Source organism: Mus caroli, unplaced genomic scaffold (genome assembly GCF_978045245.1).
Source record: "Mus caroli unplaced genomic scaffold, Mus_caroli_1 scaffold_10, whole genome shotgun sequence".
Taxonomy (NCBI): domain Eukaryota; kingdom Metazoa; phylum Chordata; class Mammalia; order Rodentia; family Muridae; genus Mus; species Mus caroli.
This window is the reverse complement of record NW_028227265.1, coordinates 24179909-24201512: the sequence shown is the minus strand read 5'-3', so window position 1 is coordinate 24201512 and position 21604 is coordinate 24179909. Positions and strand designations below refer to the sequence as shown.

At 52.2% G+C, this 21604-nt stretch overlaps 3 protein-coding genes across 8 annotated transcripts; 2 read left to right on the top strand and 1 right to left on the bottom strand.

Annotated features, from left to right (window-relative positions):
• Nucleotides 1-92: 92 nt before the first annotated feature.
• Nucleotides 93-6418, bottom strand: Exoc3l1 (exocyst complex component 3 like 1). Of its 5 annotated transcripts, none has more exons than XM_021170162.2 (14): nucleotides 6230-6418; nucleotides 5952-6103; nucleotides 5587-5762; nucleotides 5292-5511; nucleotides 3574-4183; nucleotides 3384-3501; nucleotides 3174-3299; nucleotides 2971-3071; nucleotides 2671-2781; nucleotides 1092-1221; nucleotides 852-974; nucleotides 619-774; nucleotides 402-526; nucleotides 93-320 (listed from the first exon to the last, which is right to left on the bottom strand). In XM_021170162.2, the coding sequence occupies exons 2-14, from the start codon at nucleotides 5983-5985 to the stop codon at nucleotides 131-133; spliced, it is 2220 nt and encodes a 739-aa protein (XP_021025821.1). In that variant the 5' UTR covers nucleotides 5986-6103; nucleotides 6230-6418; the 3' UTR covers nucleotides 93-130. The 5 variants fall into 5 exon arrangements, with proteins under 5 accessions (XP_021025821.1, XP_021025820.1, XP_021025819.1 ...); XM_021170161.2 differs by having other exon boundaries at nucleotides 5952-6072; XM_021170160.3 differs by having other exon boundaries at nucleotides 5952-6032.
• Nucleotides 6419-8079: 1661 nt separating this feature from the next.
• Nucleotides 8080-15515, top strand: E2f4 (E2F transcription factor 4). Its single transcript, XM_085843640.1, has 10 exons — nucleotides 8080-8261; nucleotides 8667-8776; nucleotides 8921-9082; nucleotides 9382-9425; nucleotides 10487-10548; nucleotides 10748-11045; nucleotides 11671-11877; nucleotides 14312-14359; nucleotides 14560-14604; nucleotides 14700-15515. Exons 1-10 carry the CDS (start codon nucleotides 8127-8129, stop codon nucleotides 14813-14815), a joined length of 1227 nt encoding a protein of 408 aa, XP_085699766.1. The 5' UTR covers nucleotides 8080-8126; the 3' UTR covers nucleotides 14816-15515.
• Nucleotides 15516-15700: 185 nt separating this feature from the next.
• Nucleotides 15701-20102, top strand: Elmo3 (engulfment and cell motility 3). Of its 2 annotated transcripts, XM_021170737.3 has the most exons (20): nucleotides 15701-15959; nucleotides 16097-16137; nucleotides 16241-16313; nucleotides 16505-16555; nucleotides 16722-16891; nucleotides 16980-17079; nucleotides 17165-17316; nucleotides 17402-17480; nucleotides 17578-17628; nucleotides 17709-17831; nucleotides 17917-18048; nucleotides 18149-18250; nucleotides 18347-18455; nucleotides 18564-18700; nucleotides 18789-18952; nucleotides 19039-19151; nucleotides 19231-19335; nucleotides 19442-19524; nucleotides 19610-19696; nucleotides 19786-20102. In XM_021170737.3, the coding sequence occupies exons 1-20, from the start codon at nucleotides 15882-15884 to the stop codon at nucleotides 19996-19998; spliced, it is 2163 nt and encodes a 720-aa protein (XP_021026396.1). In that variant the 5' UTR covers nucleotides 15701-15881; the 3' UTR covers nucleotides 19999-20102. The 2 variants fall into 2 exon arrangements, with proteins under 2 accessions (XP_021026396.1, XP_085699763.1); XM_085843637.1 differs by lacking the exon at nucleotides 16505-16555.
• Nucleotides 20103-21604: the final 1502 nt, after the last annotated feature.

The window sequence follows — 21604 nt, the reverse complement described above, 5'->3', positions numbered from 1 at the left end:
CTTCAGCCAGGATTATAGATGTACCACTGTGCACGGACCCCTAATTGCACTGTTGCTTTCACCGGCGCGCCCCCAACACATAGATTCAGACGTGTCGTAGACGTGGCTTTATTACGCAAACAGATGGGTGTCAGGAGCAGGGACCCGAGGGGAGGCAGGAGGACAGAGAGGGCGTAGGCGTCGGTACCAGACTGAAGAGTGCCCGGCGGCCTGTGGACGGTGAGGGCGGTGGACCCGCCTGCAGCGAACTGAGTGCTGCCTGACGATGCTCTCGGGACACGTCTCCGCGCAGGTCCAAGAGGGCAGAGACGTGATCCTCGCTGCAGGAATACCACCACGTGCGTCAGCCCAAGCCTCCCTCGTCCTTCTGGGCCGCTCCTCCCCTGTCCCCTTCCTCGCACCTCACGTCGGGAAATTGCTGCCTCAAGCCTGCCACCTCGAGGCCAAGCAGTGTGGGGTCGTGGAGGTTGAGCAGTTCCCTCAGCGCGAGCAGGACGGGCGCGCAGTGAGCGCTCTCCTCCAGGCCCTGAACACATGGGAACAGGGTTTCCAGCCGGCCCTCGGCTCCCATCCAACTACAGAGATCCTCGACTGTCTGCCCTCCCAATGAGCTCTCACCAAACCAAGGAAAAGCTCTTTGAGCTGGGCAGCATCCTGCCGAAGGCGCTCAGCCGCCTGGCCCCGCTCGTCCGTACCGCGGCACACTAGGCGGCCCTGCATCAGAGCCCTTAGGTATTGCAACACCACGGTTCGTTCCGCCTCTGCCAGTAGCAGCTGCAGGACAGTAATCAGTTTGAATATAGAGTCCCACCAGCACAACCCCTTCCCCAGCTTTCCTCTCCTCGCCCTACCTGAACACCAGGCTTCCGTACGCGCCAGAAGTTCTGGCAGAAGTGCGACGTCTGCTCACACACACCATCCAGCAACTCAGAACTCAATAGCCACCGGCGCGAGGGCAGAGCGGAGAAAAGGGGCTAGGGAAAGCATAGCACAGACAGGGCTAGGGAATGATCCGGATCCCGCAGAGGCCACCATGAATAGACCGTGTCTCCCCCTCACACTACCAATCCAGACTGGGATGGCGACCTCACCTGGAGCTCAACCTGCAGTACTTCCAAAACCAGGCGGCAGATCCTCCTTTGTACGTCGTCCAGCGCAGCTTCCACTGGAGCTAAGACCCCGGAAGCTTCCCCGTCCGGCAGCAGGACCGAGACCGAAGATCTGGACCAAAAAGTGCGACTTCAGGACCAAGGCCAAGGCTCGCATGGCCCTCTAGGATTCATCCACTCTGGCGCCACCTTGTGGTGCAGTGTCTGGTGGGAGCTGGGGCGGAAAGGGCGGCTCTGAATTTATGAAGGGCTCAGGTGTTCTGTAAGGCTAGGAAGAGTATGCCCAGCGGACTTGCCTCTAATGTAACCTCAAGTTAAGTTATTCTTCCTTTTATTTTGTTTTAGAGGGGCGCTCTTAAAAGAGTAAAAATTCCCCGCATGTATGTCTGTCCTGTCTGTGCACACCACCAAGAGCATAACACTCAAGATAAGCCAGGCCTGGTGGAGGCTCACGAAAGAACATTGCTAGCCTCAAACTCTTGTCTCAAAGCAGGAGGAAGAGTGGGAGGGAAAAATTTCTTGTTTCTAGATGTAATATCAGACATCTGATACACAGTAGAGCTTTGATAAATAGTTGCTGAAAGAGGTTGGGGAGATGACTGCTCTTCCGTAGGTCCTGAGTTCAAATCTCAGCAACCACATGGTGGCTCACAACCACCAGTAATGAGATCTGATGCCTTCTTCTGGCTTGTCTGAAGGCAGCTACAGTGTACTTATGTATAATCATAAATAAATCTTTGGGCCTGAGCCGGGTGTGGTGGCACATGCCTTTAATCCCAGCACTTGGGAGGCAGAGGCAGGTGGATTTCTGAGTTTGAGGCCAGCCTGGTCTACAGAGTGAGTTCCAAGATAGCCAAGGCTACACAGAGAAACCCTGTCTCGGGGGAAAAAAAATCTTTGGGCCTGAACAAGCAGAGTTGACTGGAGTGAGGGAGGACTGACCAGAGCAAGCAGAGGTCCTAAAAATTCAATTCCCAACAACCACATGAAGGCTCACAACCATCTGGTTCAGCTACAGTGTACCATATACATAAATCTTTTAAAAAATTATTTGCAGCAGGGCTTTGAGACCAGCCTGGTCTACAGAGTGAGTTCCAGGACAGCCAGGGCTATACAGAGAAACCTTGTCTCAAAAAAAAAAAAAAAAAAAAAAAAAAAAAGGGCGGAGGCGGGGGGACTGGAGAGATGGCTCAGTGGTTAAGAGCACTGACTGCCCTTCCAGAGGTCCACATGGTGGCTCACAACCATCTATAATGGGATCTGATGCCCTCTTCTGGTGGGTTGAAGACAGCTACAGTGTATTCATATAAATAAATCTTTTAAAAAATTTATTTCCTGAAAGAATGTAGTAGATTTAAGATCTTTATCTAATATGATTCTATGACAATTTTATTGTTATCCAAATAATACTAGTAAGAAAAGTGACAGGTACCTTGTAATACCTCTGATAATTAGCAGAGCGAGGATTAGAACCCCATCTTTGTGAGCCCAAAGTGGTTCTGGTGTGGGTGGCATCCAGGCTTTATAGGAACTCAGAAGGGTGTTAGGGAAAGTGTGGTACCTCAGTGCTGATTGGTGGTTGAAGGCAGCCAGTAGGTAGGGCACATAGTGAGGGGCCACGGCTTCTCCCCTGAGATGGTCTCGAGAGAATCGGATCAGAGCGTCGCTGAAGCTGCAGTGGGCAGAGGAGCCTCTTGGGTTTGCTGCTAATGTGGCACCCCCAGAACTCTTGTCCCACTTTCAAGTATTTGTTTAAGGGTAACACACACACACTAGTGTGTCCTGTCCAGTTTACTCAGAGCCTTTGGGCTGTCTGGGAGCAGGGCTGGAGATTGTGGATGGGCCCCCCTGCTTGGCAAACCTTCTCAAGAATGCGCCCAGCTCTGACACTGCCATGTTATGCACCCGCCGATGCAATGAGTCACTAATCAGGTTGGTCACTTGAATGTTTTCAGCCAGGATCTACAAGCAGGGAGGAGCAGCCTTCAGACATTTCCTAGACCCACTGCCCTTCTCCCCTTTCCATATTCGAGCTGCCTACTTCCTTGGGTTCTTCCCACCTACCTGCAGGACAATGGCTGGCATTGGGGAGTGGTAGAAACCGGATGGATCTGTGGGGGGCTCCTGTTCCCCGCTCCACTCCGCTACCTCCCCATCCAGTGCCTTCTTCAGCCACTGAGCCACACTTACCTGGCAAGAAAGAGTAAGGAGCAGTGAGCTATACCAGGGTATTGACAAGACGTTCAACTAGACAACCGGACAGTCACTAGTCACCTGGACCTGAGCCACAAAGGCTGCCTCCAGCTGCTCAATGTTCTCTGAAGTCAAGAGGGGCTCTAGCTGGGACACATCAGCCTCAGGCCCCAGTTCCAAGTTCCCCATCATTTCCTTCCTAGAGATGGATAGCAGGATGTCACACTGAGCCTCTAATCGTCCCACTTCCCGCTTCTCCAAGGACACTCACCCCGTGTACACATGCAGTGCCCAGTGCAGCAAGGCAAACATGTCAGCAGCTACTAACTCGGGCCCCGCGAGGAGTTGCTGCACGCTACGGCGCAGGCCACTGTGAAGGGTGTGAGCCCATAGCTCAACCACACGGTAGCTTGGTGGGCAGCAGGGTGCCACCAGTGCCTCCGCTGTTGCCAACTCGGTGGGCAAGGCTACCTGCAGAGCCTCAAGCCACCCTGACAGAGCCCCTGGCTCCGGAAGCACAGGCGATGCAAAGTGGACCCGCTCCAGGCCCTCCTGTAGTGCCCGAAGACATCGCTGCCGCCAGTCTCGGGGTGCCTGCCCCAGGATTGTGCGCTCAGTCTCCACCTCTGCCACACGAATAGCAGCTACCAGCAGGGCTGGGTCCTCGCGTGCCAGCCGCCCAGCAGCTCCTGCAGCAGCTTCCACAGCTTGGCCTAGGGCCTCAGCCAGAAGGCCTAGCCCCTGGAAGATTGGCAACTCCACACCTCCTAGGGGTGTCAATGTCTCCTCTTTCAGCTGCTCTAGTTCCCGCAGGCTCACATATGCCTCCAAGAGTCGCTGAGCGTCTATCAGGGTCTGCGTGTGGGCCACTGCAGCCGGCACTAAGGAAGAAAGGAGACGGCTTGAGGTCTCAGCCTTCCCACCTGCGCTATGGGTACAGGAAGGGACACTGAGGTCTGGAGACTGGTGTGATGTATTAACTATTTAACAATAAGCATGGTAATGCATCGGGTCATCTGAACATCCAGGCTAAGGCCTATAAAGTTGGGCCATATGTTAACCCCTGAACCAACAGACCATGAAATCAAGCATGCCGGGGAGGTGGGTGGCCAACTGGAGAGATGGATGGCTCAGTGGTTATGAGCACTGGTTATGATTCCCAACACCCATGTGGCAGCTCACAATTGTAACTCTGGTTCCAGGCCATCATAGTCCTCTTCTGACCCCTGCATGTACCAGGCACTCAAACACTCACTTACAGTAATCTTTAAAAACAATGTTACAGGGCTGGAGAGATGGCCCCGTCGTTAAGAGCACTGACTGTTCTGCCAGAAGTCCTGAGTTCAATCCCTAGCAACCACATGATGGCTCACAACTATCTATAATGGGATCCGATACATTTTTCTAGTGTGTGTCTGAAGACAGCTGCAGTGTGCTCGTATAAATAAAAAATAAATAAATCTTTAAAAAAAATGTTACAGGCAGACAAAATAAATGGAAGACCATGCTGGTTGCTATTCGCCGATCTTGTTATGAAATACTTACAAACATAACTACATATATGTTGGTATGTATGTGTGTGTACATTGATGTATATATGTATGGATGCAGGTATGTATTGTACTTTGTATATATGTGTTATTTGGGGTGATGCCTGAGATTGAATTTAGGGCCTTGCACATACTAAACACATGCTCTACCAGAGCTATAGCCAACGTTCTTTCAGTATGTAAACTACTGTGGCTATAGCCACTTAATGGAATTTCCGTGCTGACTTTAACATCCCAAGCCTGAGAAGCCCAGGATGAGGTGACTGCGCCTATTTCTCACACTCTTTGAAGCTGGGATTATTCTCTGGGATGTCCCTGGTGTCTCTCTCCGTGTAATCCCTTTCCTAGTGTCCCAGCTGCTGATCAGAATGGGCCTTTGTGGACTCTTAGAAGCTAAAGCCCAGGGGTCTCCATCTCTGCTTTCCCCGCCCCCACTCACCTGCTTGTAGCCTTGGCAACAACCGAGTCAGGATCTGAAGTTGTTTGTGCTGGACAACACATTCCCTCAGGGGTTCCAGGGTTTGTGAGGTCCGAGACAAACCCTTTAGTAAGTGATGAGCCTGGCTCAGGGCTTCACGCGTTCCCTGCACAGCCTCGAGGGCTCGGGTCAGCTGCCACACACCAGTCTGCACACCTTCCAGGTAGGACTGCACCACTGACTGTGGAGAGAGGTAGCCGCTCCTAAGGCCTGGCCAGCCCTCCAGCCCAGTCTAACACTCCTGCTCCTCACCCACCTTAATTCTTGCTTCCAGGGAATAGTTACGCTGTATTTCACGGCTTCGGTACTGGCCCAGCCTGGTCAGCTGCTCTGGCCGGTAGAAGATGCCTGAAGCCCACTTGAGTGCTGCACCCCGAGCCAGCTGTTCGGCCCTCTCCTGCTCTGGCCACTCGGGCCTTGGGCAGGAAGACCCTGGGGTTGGTTGTGTCAGTCAGGGAGGGCCTGTGGCTAGCGCACCTGCTGCTCTTCTGTTTCCTCGGGACAGCCCCACTCTTGGCAATCCAAAGAGCTCTAGCTAGACCTGACAGGAAAACCCAACCCCACTAATTCCCATTTGTCTTGACATCATCCTTCCCCAAGCCCAGCCAACAAGGCTCATACCAGGAGGAAGTGTGGGCTGTGTCTTGCTGTCCATAGTTTGCCCAGAGCTGCTGCCGATGTGGTAGGAGTGAGAGCGAGTGCCTGGAGGAGATCAGGCAGAGCGGATGTTCCTTGGGCTCCGCTGAGAAAGAGGAGCAGGGTCCTTCAGGGTCCTTCAGGAAGTAAGAAGGGGATACCTGGGAGGCCTCGGCCCTCTGGCTTGGACTATGCAAATAGGCATAACTGTAAGTCCCCTTTCCTGCTCTGTAAGGCCCAGGGTAGTTTGGTGCAGAACTTACCAGATCTGACTGGTGTCCAGTTCTCCCTCCTCTGCAAGTGGCCTTGGCCTTGAGAGTAGCCTTCTCGCTCCTGCAGAGCTGGACACACCCTCACTGCTCACGGGACCCGAGGGACTCCAGCTCCTTTGGCACCAGCAGCCAAATTCCTCTCCCCAAGAAAGCCTCTCTCCCACTTCACAGCCCAGAAGCCCCTACTTCTCCCCCAAGGCCCCTCCTTCTTCAAAGCAGAAAGGAAGGAAGTTGAGTCTCTGGCACTTTATTCCCAACAGGAAAAGCATCTGCATTGAGGTGGGGAGAGCTAGGCGCCATTTCCCGTTGGGTGGGGGCAGCTGTGGACTCCCCCTCCCCCCCCTCCCCCCCCCCCCCCCCCCCCGTGAGCACCAAGTCTTGATCAGCCCACCTTGGACTTCTAAATACTCCGGAAACACATATGCATATTTAAAGCTGATTTGGCCTCAAGCTGGTTTGAAGGATGACCCCCCCCCCATGTGGTGGAGCCTCAGCAAACCAGGTCGAGTCTGAGAACCACTGATGGTATACTCCTTGGTAGGGGAAAGATCACGTGGGGTGAGGCGAAAGAATAGTGAGAGATTAGGGATCCAAAAGGCTACATTGTTCCTGTAAGTGATGGGGAGCTAGGGAGGACACAAGATGATAATGGAACACCACCCAAATCCACCCATCATAAAAGACCCTCACTTCCTACTGCCAGAGGTGTAGGCTGCTGAGGGCTGACAGCTAAGACCTCAGGAAGACTACCCTACCCCAACTTCAGCCTCCATTATGACGAGAGCTTCCTTCTGAAGTCTGCCTGGTTTGCTCGCTCACAAGCGCAAATCATCAATCCATTTGGGGAAGGCAATTTGTGTCCTAGAGGGACTGACAGTCATAAAGACATAACCGTAAGTGATAACACTGTTAAGAGTAAATAAGACTTGCAAGCTGGTAAGATGGCTCAGAGGCTCAGAGTGCCTCTTGCAGAGGACAGGGCTTCAGTTCCCAGCACCTACACGGCAGCTAATAATAACTGCCTGTAAACTCCAGCTCCCAGAGATCTGACACCCTCTTCTAAATCTTCTTGAGCACCTGCACACATGTGGACAAACATAAACACATACACACACAACAATAATGATGATGATGATGATAATAATAATAATAATATAAGCCTTTAAAAACTGCAAAAATAAATGAGACTTGCAAACATACGGTTATTCCCATGTGTCAGAAAATGCCTTAAAGGCTTTGCTTATATTCACACACAGGGAAACACCTTTGCATGGACTAAGTAGTGGTTGGAAATAAGACTCCTGGCCACTGTGAACTGTATGTAGTATGGAAGCCAGGGAAAAATGAAGCTGGAACGAAATAAGAGATAGAAGTATGCAAGCTATTTATTGTGAGTGCTTGCTGTTTTGGCAGGAAGTAACAGGAACAGCAGGAATTATCTCTGAACATCAGGGAAGCCTTTAGGATAAGTTTTAAGCAAATAGGCTAAGCTTGTGGCTTATGGCTTCCCTTCCCTGGATGGAATGTTCAGGCAGTTAGTAGTCTAGAAGCAACTTAGCAAGGAAGAGTCGGGTGGTTCTCGCTTCTCAACTGCCGGTACTGCTCACTAACTTCTTCCATTTCCTACCATACAATTTTTTCAGGTTTCCTAGCTGCCCTAAGGAGTTGTTTTGGTTTCCTTTGCTAATGATACATTTGCCGACGGTCCCCCGGAGTTTTGCGTCCGGATCAGCAGACGGGAGTTGCACCAGATACCCTGGGAAGGCGCGAGACGGAAGCGGAAGCAGCCGTGATAGCTCCGGTGGCCCGGCGACTAGGAACGGAAGCGGAAGTGGCGCCGCCGCCGGCCTCGCCTGGCCTGGCTGAGGGGAGGCGGCGGGCGGGCGCGATGGCGGAGGCCGGGCCACAGGCGCCGCCGCCCCCGGGGACTCCAAGCCGGCACGAGAAGAGTCTGGGACTTCTCACCACCAAGTTCGTGTCGCTCTTGCAGGAAGCCAAGGACGGCGTGCTTGACCTCAAGCTGGTGCGCTCCGGGCCGAGGGGGCGACTGGGGAGATGGGGGAACCAGGCCTGGACCGGGAGCGGGAAGCCAGCGGGGCGGCCCCACTGAGTCCTCCGGCCGCCATCCGTGTGCTTTCTCACCCTGATGAGAGAGGCGGGAGGTTGTTTCCATTCACCGAAGCCATTAAGCCTCAGCTCTGTCTGGGTCCCGGCTGCAGGTGCTGGCCCTCGTGGCCCTTGGCGACTAGGACAGGGAGACGAGCATCAGAACACAGCTAAGCCAAGACTCTTCCCAACACACTCGCGGAGTGACTGGAAGGAACGCCAGGGTTGGGACATAAGACTACCCCCGATTCCAGACTAAACATCTCAGGGTGCACACTTTTTAAGAGTGGGGCTCCATTCTCCATTCTGTTCTACCTGCCAGGCAGCCGACACTCTTGCGGTGCGCCAGAAACGGCGGATCTACGACATCACCAACGTGCTGGAAGGCATCGGTTTGATCGAGAAGAAATCCAAGAACAGCATCCAGTGGAAGTGAGTTTGAGCTGTTTGGGGAGGGCAGAAGTGTCAGGGGTATGGGGGTTGGGAGGGGATGGTGATGTTTATAGGAGAGAGTCGGGGTCTGGCACCCAGAGTTCTTAGGGATCCCACGCTCAGTCTCTCATTCCCATGGTTCAGGGGCGTCGGGCCAGGTTGCAATACCCGGGAGATCGCTGACAAGCTGATTGAGCTCAAGGCAGAGATCGAGGAGCTGCAGCAACGGGAGCAAGAACTGGACCAGCACAAGGTGTGGGTGCAGCAGAGCATCCGGAATGTCACTGAGGACGTCCAGAACAGCTGATATCCTCTGCCAGTCCCTGCCCCGGGGAGTGGGCAAGGGGCTCTCAGCTGGTTTTGCTCTGTGGAGCTCTGGGCCCTGTACCTCTTGAAAGAATGCTCCAGCAACCCCTGGTCAGATTCAGACGGGAGGCTCCAGTCTCTTCCAGCCTTAGCCCATGATCCTTACCCACCTGGACCGCAGGTTCTAGAAATTTCCTCTGAGGGCTGTGTGGAAGGCATAGGCTGAAACATTGGGTCTTTTCTGTGGTCTGCCATCTGGCACAAAAAAAGGCCTCAGCTGTTCTCCTTAACCCCCACACCTTGGCCTACGTGACTCATGAAGACATCTGCAGATGCTTTGCTGGTGAGCGGAGCCTGGGTAGAGGGAGGTGGGGGTGGGACTGAGCTAAGTCATGGACCCATGGTCCAGTGCCCAAAAAGAAGTTCCAGCTCTCGAAGGTTCGTGATGCCTACTTAAAGAGAAACAGGCAGCAAGTGTCAGTTTGGAAGTCACTGGGACTCTGTAGGGTACAAGAGTCCCCAGTGTGTCCCTGAGTTTGCCCTTCCTTATCAGCAGTGTTCTCTGAGTTGGGTTCTTGGGCAATATAGTGGCACAGAGGAAAAAAGAGAATTTGTACATGTATACTTGTGTGCACAATCTTACATACTTGTATGTAGGGGTCGGTGGTGTCTGTTTCTAATTTGTACTTAGTTCCACTGTGTATATATGAATTGTTCCTTTATCTTTTTTTTTTTTTTTTTTAAGATTTACTCATTTATTGTTATATGTAAGTACACTGTAGCTGTCTTCAGACACCCCAGAAGAGGGAGTCTCAGATCTCATTACGGATGGTTGTGAGCCACCATGTGGCTGCTTGGATTTGAACTCATGACCTTCAGAAGAGCAGTCAGTGCTCTTAACTGCTGGGTGATCTTTCCAGCCCTCGTTCCTTTATCTTATATTCCATCTTGCATCTTGGAAAAACTTGGTCAGAACATCTTTTTCTAGGGATCAGCATCATTTGAAGAGTGAGGTGGTGGTACCTGTGGCTGGTGACTTGTTTCAGAATATAATAATACATTTAATCCCAGCACTTGGGAGGCAGAGGAGGACAGATCTTTGAGTTTGAGTTTAGCCTGGTCTACATTGCAAGTTCCAGGACAGCCAAGGCTACATAAAAATACCCTGCCTCACAAAGAAGAAAGAAGGAAATGTGTTTGCACCTAGATTTTCTGAGATGAGGCTTTGTGGAGAGAAGAATTTTTGCTGTACCCAGTGCTCTAGGAAGGTAGAGGCTTAATATTCAGTCTCCTAGAGACTCTGATTTCTAGTCCTGCTCCAGACAAGACAGGAAAGGAACAGACACTTGCTTTCTAACTCAGATTGAGCTCATGGGCCCTGACACATTCTCCTTGTCCTTCTAGGAGATACCCTCCTTGCCATCCGAGCGCCATCGGGCACCAGTCTAGAGGTGCCCATCCCAGAGGTAGGTACTCATCCCTGCAGGGCGGTGTCGGCCGAGGGTGGATACTGGCTGTGAGGCTTGATAAGTTCTGGGTGGGGCAGGTAGGGGAGGCCTGGAGTTTGGGGTTATCTAGGTGGATTAGCAGATGAGGACGAGGACAGTCTGGCTCTGAACCAGGCAGGCAGGAGCCATGCCTGCTTACAGTTCTGTTTGTCCCCAGGGTCTCAATGGCCAGAAGAAGTACCAGATTCACTTAAAGAGCATGAGTGGGCCTATCGAGGTGCTGCTAGTGAACAAGGAGGCCTGGAGTTCACCACCCGTGGCTGTACCCGTCCCTCCCCCTGATGATCTACTCCAGAGTCCACCTGCTGTTTCTACACCTCCACCTCTGCCCAAGCCTGCCTTAGCTCAACCCCAAGAATCGTCTCCTCCAAGCAGCCCCCAGCTAAATACCCCCGCTCCTGTCCTTGGCAGCACGGAAGTCTCAGAGGTGGCATGCCAGACATCTGAGATTGCAGGTGAGACACTGGTAAGGTGTGATGGGGTTTTGGGTTTTGGGTTTTTTTTTTTTTTGGACTCCACAAGAAGCTATCTGTGCGATGGCGTGCTGTGCTAAGAATTAGAAGTCCTGGAGTCCCCACTGAGCTTTCCCTGGTGTCACAGTGAATGTGCCCCTTTAAATTACTCTTTTCATTTATTATTATACATAAGTACACTGTAGCAGACTTCAAACACATCAAAAGAGGGCATCAGTTTTCATTACGGATGGTTGTGAGCCACCATGTGGTTGCTGGAATTTGAATTCAGGACCTTCAGAAGAGCAGTCAGTGCTCTTAACCACTGAGCCATCTCTCCAGCCCTGAATATGCCCTTTCTAACAAGGAAGCTTTGACTCTATAGGCAACATTACTAGGGCAGTTTATCCCAAATTGGACAGTGTCTGATGGATCCTGGCAACCCCATGAGTCTCTCTCCTCTAAGACTTGTGTTCTATCTTTAGTGATCTTTCCTAGATGTTTCTTGGTAACTAGTTTAAGTCTCCTTCGGTTTGGTTACCACACTGGTTTCCTGGACATAGGATCTAGCCTATGGCAGCTGTAGAATCCAGTTCCTGACTCTGTGTGGTTTGCGATGTGGTTGCAGTGAGTGGTAGCCCTGGAACTGAGAACAAGGACAGTGGTGAACTCAGCTCACTCCCACTGGGCTTGACAGCACTGGACACTCGGCCTCTGCAGTCCTCTGCACTGCTGGATAGTAGCAGCAGCAGCAGCAGCAGTAGCAGCAGCAGCAGTTCATCTGGACCCAACCCTTCTACCTCCTTTGAGCCCATCAAAGCAGACCCCACAGGTGGTGAGTACTTACTGAGAGGTAGGGGCTAGCAGGGAGCGTCTAGCCCTAGCCCATTGTTGTATCAAACACTTGGAGTTCCTTTCCTGCTAAGCTCTGCTCTCTGCCAGCCAGAGAAGGATGCTAATCTCAGGGTCAGTGCTGGTGCCTCTTGCTCCTTCCTGGGACTCCATTTCCCTCTGCTGCCACTTGGAACATCACTAATTGAGATTTGCTACTCTTTGTATTCACCTCACCTTTCTATTTTTCTTTCTTTGTATGGATGCCTTTAAAATTAGGCCGTACAGCAATGCGGTAGCTCTGCTGCTGTTGGTGTAGTGCTGGCCCAGCAGGTTTCTAAGGTCGCGATCTGGTGCTTTCTTGGTCTCTGCTGATGCTCTTTCCTCCTTTGTCTTTACTGTCAGCTCTTGGCTTTTCTACCTCACTGGCATCTGACACTTCATTTTATATCTGGGGTGGGCCTCAGCTCTGGGGAGCTGGTAGTAGGTTTCAGCCTCTACATAGTGTAGCTCTGTTACGCAGTCTTCTATGTCTTGCATCTGTCTTCTGCACCTCTGAACTTAGCCACCCTGCTTCCACTTTGCCTTTCAAGTTCTGAGTGGACAATCAGCTGGCTCTAGTCACCACCAGGCTTAAGACGTCTCTGTCCTCTCAGTTCTGGATCCCTCTGCTACCCACTTTACATGGGTTAGGTAAAGTCTGCGAAGCATCTCTTCTCATCCCTCTTAGATCCTCCGCACACCAGAAAACTATGTGCCATTTTAATTCTAGATTTATAGTCACCCTTTAGAACATTTTATCTATATCTATCTATCAGTAATTTCTTATATTTATACTTTTTTTTTTTGTCTGAGACAGGGCTCTGTGTAGCTGTGGTTGTCCTGGAACTTGCTGTGTAGACCAGGCTGGCCTCTGCCTCCTGAACTGTGGGATTAAAAGATGTGTGCCACAGCCAGCTCTCTATATTTGACCATTTACAAAATGACTCCCTTTGCCCTCCTAGTACTTCCTTCCTCTTCCATTCTCATGTTCTCTTCATTCTAGTGAGCACTGCATGTATGCACAGATCCAAAGACAATGACTCCCTCTTTCCCAGCTAGTCTGATGGCTTGATCTTGTGTAGGTAACCAGAGAGGCTTGTGAGTTCACGAGTACAGTGACCGTGTTAAATCCAGAAGATGGTCTTTGACAATGCTCTTCCCATCCTATGGCTTGTACAATCTTTCTTGCCCTCTTTAGCAATATTCCCTGAATTTTAGGCAGAGCGCTCGACCTAGTCTCAGCAGTTTATCAGTTATGAGTTTCTGCACTGACTCCTGCCATTTTCTCTAAGCAACACATAAGCATAAAAATTTAGGAGGCAGTTTGGTAATATGTGCATTTAGCAAAGCAACAGCAGTAAGTTTCCCCCCCTAGGGTCAACAATCTCTCTAGCCATGGTGTTTAACAAGGTTTACAGTATCAGGCAGGCAGGAATTACTTCCTGTGGAGCTGGCCTCAAAGACAAGTAAGGAAAGGGGTTGGTTGCCCTCATAAGTTACACCACTACTGTACCAGGAGGCACATTGCCCACATTGCCAGGTAGGTTGGTATTAAACCATGCAGGGTCTATTGCCCGTTAACCCATTAAACCATCCTTTTTTTGGGGGATTTTTTTTCGAGACAGGGTTTCTCTATATAGCCCTGGCTGTCCTGGAACTCACTTTGTAGACTAGGCTGGCCTCAAACTCAGAAATCCGCCTGCCTCTGCCTCCCAAGTGCTGGGATTAAAGGCGTGTGCCACCACCGCCCAGCCATCCTTTTCTTTATTCTCAGAAATGGAATGACTCAGCAATGCAGTCCTGATTGGTATTTCTCAGTGTTTAAATACAGCTCAGTGGTAAAGTGCTTGCTAAGCATGAATGAGGACTTGTCGCCAGCAGCAACAGGAAGCACTGGGGATGGAGAGTGATGCATGTGCATTCTTGCCCCCAAGACGTTCCAGGGATTGGCATTAGGATGTCAGTGTTCCAGACAAGCATTTGTACCTTATGCCTTATTTCATTGTCGCCCCCCCCCCCAAACTTTAAAACATTGCTTGTGTGTGTGTGTGTGTGTGTGTGTGTAAATGCTGTGTTGTGTACGGGCGGTGTTGGATTCCCCTGGAGCTGGAATTAGACTTGGTTGTGAGACGGGGCATCCATCTTGTGTTAGACAGGATGTGCACTGCTGGCTCAGAAAGGGGGTTCTACGGTGCCTCTGAGTTAGAATGGCTGGATGTGTCACCTGCACTAGACCTTTGGTAGCCTTGGCTCAGCAGCGAAGAATGTAGGTCAGCTGATAAAACACCTGAGGAATGTGTAGAGCCCTGGAGCCTAGTGGTGTACAACCTGAAGAAAGCTGGACTATAGTAGAACTCAGCTGAGCTTCCTGTGAGCTTGGCTCTCTTCTCTTTCAGTTCTGGATCTCCCCAAAGAGCTGTCAGAAATCTTCGACCCCACGAGAGGTAGGCGGTGTTCCTCCTTTTGATTGGATGCAGGGCGTAAGGAGCATAGTTTGAGTTCTGGGTTCCCTTCTAAGGGTATCTGCTGGGTATCCCAGAAAAAAGGTGAGGTTCCTAATAGGCCTGTGTGGGGGTCTCATTCCTGGGCTTTGGTCGGTGGAGGTGCAAGAGCCAGAATCTGAATGAATTGTGTTTATTCCCAGAGTGCATGAGCTCCGAGCTACTGGAAGAACTGATGTCTTCAGAAGGTGGGTAGTCCAGGAAGATAGGGGTAGCTGTGAGCAAGGGGGTGGGTGACTGCTGGGGGTCTTGGCCTAAGACCTCAGCCTAATGCTTTCTGCAGTGTTTGCCCCCCTCCTCCGACTTTCTCCACCTCCCGGAGACCACGATTACATCTACAACCTGGACGAGAGCGAAGGTGTCTGTGATCTCTTTGATGTTCCTGTTCTCAAACTCTGACTGACAGGGACATGTCCTGTGCAGCTGCAACCCAGACTATCTGGGCCAGGAGCCAACGAGGGACTGCCCCCCACCCCCACCCTAACCCCAAGAGCCCAACTCTTGGCTTACTCAGCCTTTTCTGGTCGCTCAGTTCTGGCTGTGCTCTCCTGTCTTGCACTGGCACTTGAAACTGTGCTAGCGTAGCTGGGCAGAGCACTTAGCCCTCTCTAGCCAAATGTTTGCCTTTTCTCTCTTGGAGCCTTCCCCAGCCAGGCTCAGCTGCCCCTTCAGTGGCCCCTCTGCCCTGTTCCTACCAGTCACTACGAAGGAAGTTCAGAGAGAGGGTGGCGCTGTGCTCACTCTTCTTATCCCACCTGCTCACCCTGCAGCCTCTCAGAGGCTCCCCGAGAGTCCTGGGATCTCTGGGCAGTCATGGTGGAGGGGGTTAATAAGGAATTGCTGTGTCTAGCTAGGAGTCTGGGTGGGTTGGTACCTAAGAATGGCTCCAGCTCCTGCCCACCCACCCCCATCTCCCTTCCCTTCCACTTATTCACTTACCCTCATTTAGAGCCATTGCAGAGATTTAGAAAGATTTACAGTAACGAATGAATTCCTATATAAAGATTATTTTTATACTTTTTTCAACAAAAGGAAATTGTAATATTTGTACAGCATTCAAGTGAATAAAGACATGCCTAAGGCTATCTCTGATCTGGTTCTTTGGGGCCCCTACCTGGGACCGCTGGATTGCTGCCAAGACTGGGTGGGTCACCTTACTGGAATGGGAGGTGTGGCTGCTGTGTAGGAAGCCTGCTGCCGCAGCCTCTACCTGCTGCACCTTGGTGTGGGGGCGGGGCCAGGCAGGCCTCTACGGGGCGGAGCAGGGCAGGGCAGGCGGGGTCTTACCCTCCTACCCCTGAGATTAACCCGGAACTAACAGGCTCCTTTGGGAAGGCCTCGGAGCCCGATCAGGAGTGGGAACCTTGGGCTGTGAGTGCAGGCTACAAGTCCTCCTAGACCAGGTGCACCCTCGGCGAGAGGTGGCACATTAGTGCCAAGTGCCGGCGGCCACCGCGGCTGAACCATGGCGCCCCCGCGGAATGTGGTGAAGATTGCTGTTCAGATGTCTGACGCCATCCCACAGCTTATCCAGCTAGACCAGGTCACTGGGACTGTCCAAACTCCGTCTCTCATTTCTGGGTTGTTCCTTTCCCCTCTGGCCAGCCCAGCCCACCCCTCCCAGAAGTCCCTCACCCCAACTCTTTACCCTCGCAACTTGAGTGACAACTCCACTTACAGGCAAAGCCCCTGGCCACTGTACTGAAGGAGGTGTGTGACGCGTAAGTGCCGTGCCGCAAGCCTGGGCAAAGTGGGGGAGGGGCAGGTGGGAGAGGCGCTCCTGGACGTCCCTGGCAGCTTCCTGCCCCCCCCCCCCACACACAGGTGGAGCCTGACTCATCCGGAGCACTATGCCCTGCAGTTTGCTGATGGGCACAGGAAATACATCACAGAGAATGTGAGCCCCCCTTCTAGCCCCACATTCCTCAGGATCCCTTTAACCCATCTGGTTTCGATTCCATGGTTTCATTCCCCCTGCTCTGAATGTGAGCTCTTATACTGACAACCCCCAACCCCACCAGTGGATGAGCCGGGTGACTACTTCACAGAGCCCCCCTTAACTGCGCTCCTTTCTGCTGTTCCCTCCAGAACCGCTTGGAGATCAAGAATGGAAGCATCCTGTGTCTCAGCACTGCCCCAGTAATGTTCCCTTCAGCCCTCTCCTCTCCCTTCCTTCCCCTCTGCAGCTGGTCCAGAGGCCCCAGCTCCTTAGTGCCCTACCTAGTGGGCACCCAGACCATCACAGCTCCAGTTGTAGGGGTAACATTCTCTAACCACTTCATCTTTCCTCTACTGTTCCTGGCAGGATCTGAAGGCCCAGCAGCTGCTGGGTAGACTGCAGAATACAAGTCGTGAAGGGTGCTGTGAAATCCTGAGAAACCTGGTCCTGCTGGCCTCAGACATGACCTTTGCCCAGGAGGTCATCAGTCGTGATGGGCTTCAGAAACTAAGCACCATCATTGAAAATGGGGATGAGTGAGCACAGGGCCCTGGTGGACTGGAGGACGTGGTAGGGCTTGGAAATCTTGCTCTGATCCTACTCATCCCCAGATGTTCTTTGTAGCCTAGGGGAGATGCTGGCCCTTGGTCTAAGGGCTTTCTTGGAGCTCATGGAACACGGTGTAGTGTCCTGGGAGACACTCAGCATCTCCTTTGTCAGGAAGGTGTGTCCTTGTCCAGGGGTGATGGGGCAGTGCCAGCATTTAGCCCTCATGAATGACAATGACAGCCTCTATCCATCCCTTACAGGTGATATCTTATGTGAACATGAACCTGATGGATGCCTCTGTCCAGCCCCTGGCTCTGAGGCTGCTGGAGAGTGTGACCTTGAGCAGCCCTGCCCTGGGCCAGCTGGTGAAGAGTGAGGTGCCACTGGATAGGCTGCTGGTGCACCTGCAAGTGTAAGGCCTCTAGGGTACAGTGTGAACGGGGAAGCAGTGCTGGGCTCCAGATGGAGAGCTGGGCCTGTTCTTCCTCTTGTCATAGAATGAACCACCAGCTGCAAACCAAGGCCATGGCCCTGTTGACGGCCCTGCTGCAGGGAGCCAGCCCCACTGAACGCAAGGCGAGTCCACGGTGACTAAATGAAGAACAGCAGCTAGTGTGTGCTGTGCTCCAACTTAGAGCAGAAAATCATCTGAACCCCCTTCTCACCCACATAGGAAATGCTTGACCACCTATGGAAGAAGAATCTTCGCCAGTTCATCTACAAGGTAGGATGGACCAGGCCAGGGAGACCTCTCCCCAGTCTTCCTTCCCCTGGGAGTCTCACCCAAGCCTGGTTGTCTTCCAGAACATCATCCACAGTGCAACACCCATGGGTGACGAGATGGCTCATCACTTGTATGTGCTGCAGGCTCTTACCCTGGGGCTGCTGGAGCCACGGATGCGGACACCACTTGATCCCTACAGCCAGGTGCGAGGGGGACAAAGGCTGCAGGGCTACCTAGAATTTTGCTTTGGATCTATGATCTTGACATGCCCCTTACCATTACCTCCAGGAGCAGCGGGACCAGCTGCAGGCCCTGCGCCAGGCAGCCTTTGAACCAGAGGGGGAGTCCTTGGGCACAGGGCTCAGTGCAGACCGCCGCCGGTCTCTCTGTGTCCGAGAATTCCGCAAGTTAGGCTTCTCTGTGAGTTACCCCTACCTTAGTTTCCACCCAAGCCTCCATCCAGGCTACAGTTATTCTAGGGCTGTGGCCCTTCCTGAGCTGCCTGCCCTCTCGTCTGTAGAACAGCAACCCAGCCCAGGACCTGGAGCGTGTGCCCCCTGGCCTGCTGGCCCTGGACAATATGCTCTACTTCTCCAGACATGCACCAAGTGCATACAGTCGGGTTAGTAACAGGCTGGGGCAGGAGGATGGCAGCAGCTCAGCTTCATCAGGGTCTCCATGGAGATCCTGTTACCATTCTCTGTTCCTACTGCCGTAGTTCGTGTTGGAGAACAGTAGCCGAGAGGACAAGCATGAATGCCCCTTTGCCCGGAGCAGCATCCAGCTGACAGCGTTGCTGTGTGAGCTGCTCCGTGTTGGGGAGCCTTGTGAGTCGGGCTGGGTCCAGTGTACTTGGGGTCAGGGGACGGAAGGGCAGAGAGGGCCAGGGGCTGTAGATACTTTCTCCCTGAGCCCCTCCTGCCCCCCTGCCCCAGGCTCCGAGACAGCCCAGGACTTCTCACCCATGTTCTTCAGCCAAGACCACAGTTTCCATGAGCTCTTCTGTGTGGCTATCCAGCTACTGAATAAGACCTGGAAGGAGATGCGGGCAACACAGGAAGATTTTGACAAGGTGGGGGGGGGGTGGGAACAGCAAGGCCAGGGGTCTTCTGGGGAGGGGTTCTGAACGCAGGTTCTCCACTGAGCTTGGGTGGTCCTAGGTGATGCAAGTGGTTCGGGAGCAGCTGGCCCGTACCCTGGCTCTGAAGCCCACCTCCCTGGAGCTCTTTCGAACCAAAGTGAATGCCCTCACCTATGGGGAAGTGTTGAGGCTGCGGCAGACAGAGCGGCTGCACCAGGAGGGCACGCTGGCCCCTCCCATACTGTAAGTTGGTAGGGACCCCAAGTCTCAGTCCCCACCTTCCCCAGTGCGCTGTGGGGAGCCCTGGTTAAAGACTCTCAATCATTCAGGGAATTGCGAGAGAAGCTGAAGCCAGAGCTCATGGGCTTAATCCGCCAGCAGCGTTTGCTCAGACTCTGTGAAGGAATGCTCTTCCGCAAGATCAGCAGCCGGAGAAGACAGGGTCTCTGAATGGGCTGACGGTGTGGGGCGGGGGGTTATCTGGGGCCAGAGCCCTCTCATCACTCCTCTCTTTTCTGCAGACAAGCTATGGTTTTGCTGTTTATCCCCCAACCACAAAGTACTGCAGTATGGGGATGTGGAGGAGGGTGCCAACCCCCCTACCCTAGAAAGCCTACCTGAACAGCGTAAGGAGGGCAGGGCTGGGGCTCCTACACCTGCTCCCTCTCCCTATAGGCCGCATACCTCGGGTCAGCCTTGGGCCGTGGTAATCAGCAGGTCTCTTTTCTACAGTCCCTGTGGCAGACATCAGGGCGCTCCTAATGGGCAAGGACTGCCCCCATGTCCGGGAGAAGGGCTCTGGGAAGCAGAACAAGGTGACTGCAATAGGGTCAGAGGCCCCGCCCACCTATCCCCCTCCCTCCTGTTCCCTGCTTAGTGTCCTTACTCCCCGGTTCCTAGGACCTGTATGAGCTGGCTTTCTCCATCAGCTATGACCATGGGGAGGAAGAAGCATACCTCAACTTCATTGCCCCCTCCAAACGGGATGTAAGTGTCTGGGCCGGGTTGTTGGGCGGATGGGCAGGGGAAAAGATAGATGGCCAGGCCCTCACAGAGTTGGCCCTGTCCATCCTTAGTTCTACCTGTGGACAGATGGGCTGAGTGCCCTGCTGGGCAGTACCATGGGCAGTGAGCTGACTCGGCTAGACCTGGAGCAGCTGCTCACTATGGAGACCAAGTTGCGGTTGCTGGAACTGGAGAACGTGCCCATTCCTGAGCAGCCTCCCCCAGTACCCCCACCCCCTACCAACTTTAACTTCTGCTATGACTACAGCATCACTGAGCCATGACTGAAGTTAGGCCACAGTTGATACTGCTATAGCAGCCACAAAATCACAGACAACCTGACTAGCAGAGCCTCTAACAGAAATAAAGTTAGCTTGGCTTATAGGTATGTGTCAAATCAGCTCTGAACCTGTGGGTTAAACCTGTTGATAAACATACACATCTTCAAACATAGTAAATGACATAAGGGCACCAGGTGAGACCAGATACTTGTACAGCTAGCTACCTCTGCAAGGCTGGTGTTGGGTGGGAATAGGTAGGGACTACTGCCTTTCTTGAAGAGATTCCTTAGCCTCCCTTAGTTCTGGACATGAGGAAAAGGGTGGTCTGTCATTTGAGCAGTCCAAGAAGCGACTGGAATGTTGGCCTGCTGACAGAGCAGCAAGGCAGGACGTGCTGCCCCAAACGGATGCCTTCCTAGGTACTAGCAACAGGGGTCTGTCGGGAAGCCATGCTTTCAGAAGGCTCCTGATAGTTTGCCCTCATTTCTCAACTCGACTTGGCCCTTGCCCTTGTCCTCTGTGGGGGGCAGAAACTTTTGGTAAGAAGCATGAGGGACAGAAAGGGGCAGATCGGCATAAGAGAATTAAGATCTAACTCCTGATCGTGGTGAGGTGGTGATCTGACAAGCCACAGTGTGGGGACAGGGGTGCTGAGATATGGTGGTCCAGGCAACAGTCACAAACTCCAGGCCCCTAAGACAAATAATTGCAACCCAGTAGCCCCACAGGGTAGGCCAAAAGCTACCACTGCCCTGAATAACTCATCTACCATTTATTACTCCTCAAATACTACATTTAGCATGCTAGTTACTAATACTGTGCCTTAAAGTTTGATTAAATGCCATTTCCTTTGGAGAAGTGCCAGTAAAACATTTGACCCCATAAAAAATAAAACAAAACCTCTGTATTCCCAATCTTCAGAGTGTCCATGCCTGAGCACAGTGCCTTAGAACACTTTTGAGTTCAAACTGGCAACAGAGAGTAGGGGGGATTCCAGTTGTAGTTAATGTCCCAAAAGTCAATTCTTCTCAGTACCTTACGTGTCCATGCCACCACCACTCTGGCCATAACCCCCTGACTTCTAGTTTCTAGTCTTGCTGCTCTGAGCATCTCAATAGTTGCCACTCCAACACTGCAAAGTGGATGTGGTTATATAATCATACATACTCCATTTGAATGAAAATGATCCTATGGGCTGGGCAGTGGTGGCGCACGCCTTTAATCTCAGCACTTGGGAGGCAGAGGCAGGCGAATTTCTGAGTTCGAGGCCAGCCTGGTCTACAGAGTGAGTTCCAGGACAGCCAGGGCTACACAGAGAAACCCTGTCTTGGAAAACCAAAAAAGATAACAGAGAAAGAAAAGAAAAGAAAAGAAAAGAAAAGAAAAGAAAAGAAAAGAAAAGAAAAGAAAAGAAAAGAAAAGAAAAGAAAAGAAAAGAAAAAAGAAGAAAAGAAAGAGAAGAAAAAAGAAAGAGAAAGAAAGAGAGAGAGAGAAAAGAAAATGATCCTATGGGCTCATGTATTTAAATGCTTGGTCCCCAGCTAATGTAACTGTTTGGGAAGGATTAGGAGGTGTGGCTTTGTGGGAGGAGGTATGTACTGGGCGTACA

Excerpts from the sequence above, each read along its gene's own strand:
- Exoc3l1 (XM_021170162.2), bottom strand. The coding sequence starts at position 5,985 with ATGGACAGCAAGACACAGCCCACACTTCCTCCTG. Across the intron at positions 3,300-3,383 it reads CCTTTGTGGCTCAGGTCCAG|GTAAGTGTGGCTCAGTGGCT; the intron begins GTGACTAGTGAC and ends CTTTCTTGCCAG. Across the intron at positions 2,782-2,970 it reads CTGGGCGCATTCTTGAGAAG|CTTCAGCGACGCTCTGATCC; the intron begins GTTTGCCAAGCA and ends TGCCCACTGCAG.
- E2f4 (XM_085843640.1), top strand. The coding sequence starts at position 8,127 with ATGGCGGAGGCCGGGCCACAGGCGCCGCCGCCCCCGGGGACTCCAAGC. Across the intron at positions 8,262-8,666 it reads GCGTGCTTGACCTCAAGCTG|GCAGCCGACACTCTTGCGGT; the intron begins GTGCGCTCCGGG and ends TCTACCTGCCAG. Across the intron at positions 10,549-10,747 it reads TAGAGGTGCCCATCCCAGAG|GGTCTCAATGGCCAGAAGAA; the intron begins GTAGGTACTCAT and ends GTTTGTCCCCAG.
- Elmo3 (XM_021170737.3), top strand. The coding sequence starts at position 15,882 with ATGGCGCCCCCGCGGAATGTGGTGAAGATTGCTGTTCAGATGTCTGAC. Across the intron at positions 15,960-16,096 it reads AGCTTATCCAGCTAGACCAG|GCAAAGCCCCTGGCCACTGT; the intron begins GTCACTGGGACT and ends CTCCACTTACAG. Across the intron at positions 18,701-18,788 it reads CACAGGAAGATTTTGACAAG|GTGATGCAAGTGGTTCGGGA; the intron begins GTGGGGGGGGGG and ends GGGTGGTCCTAG.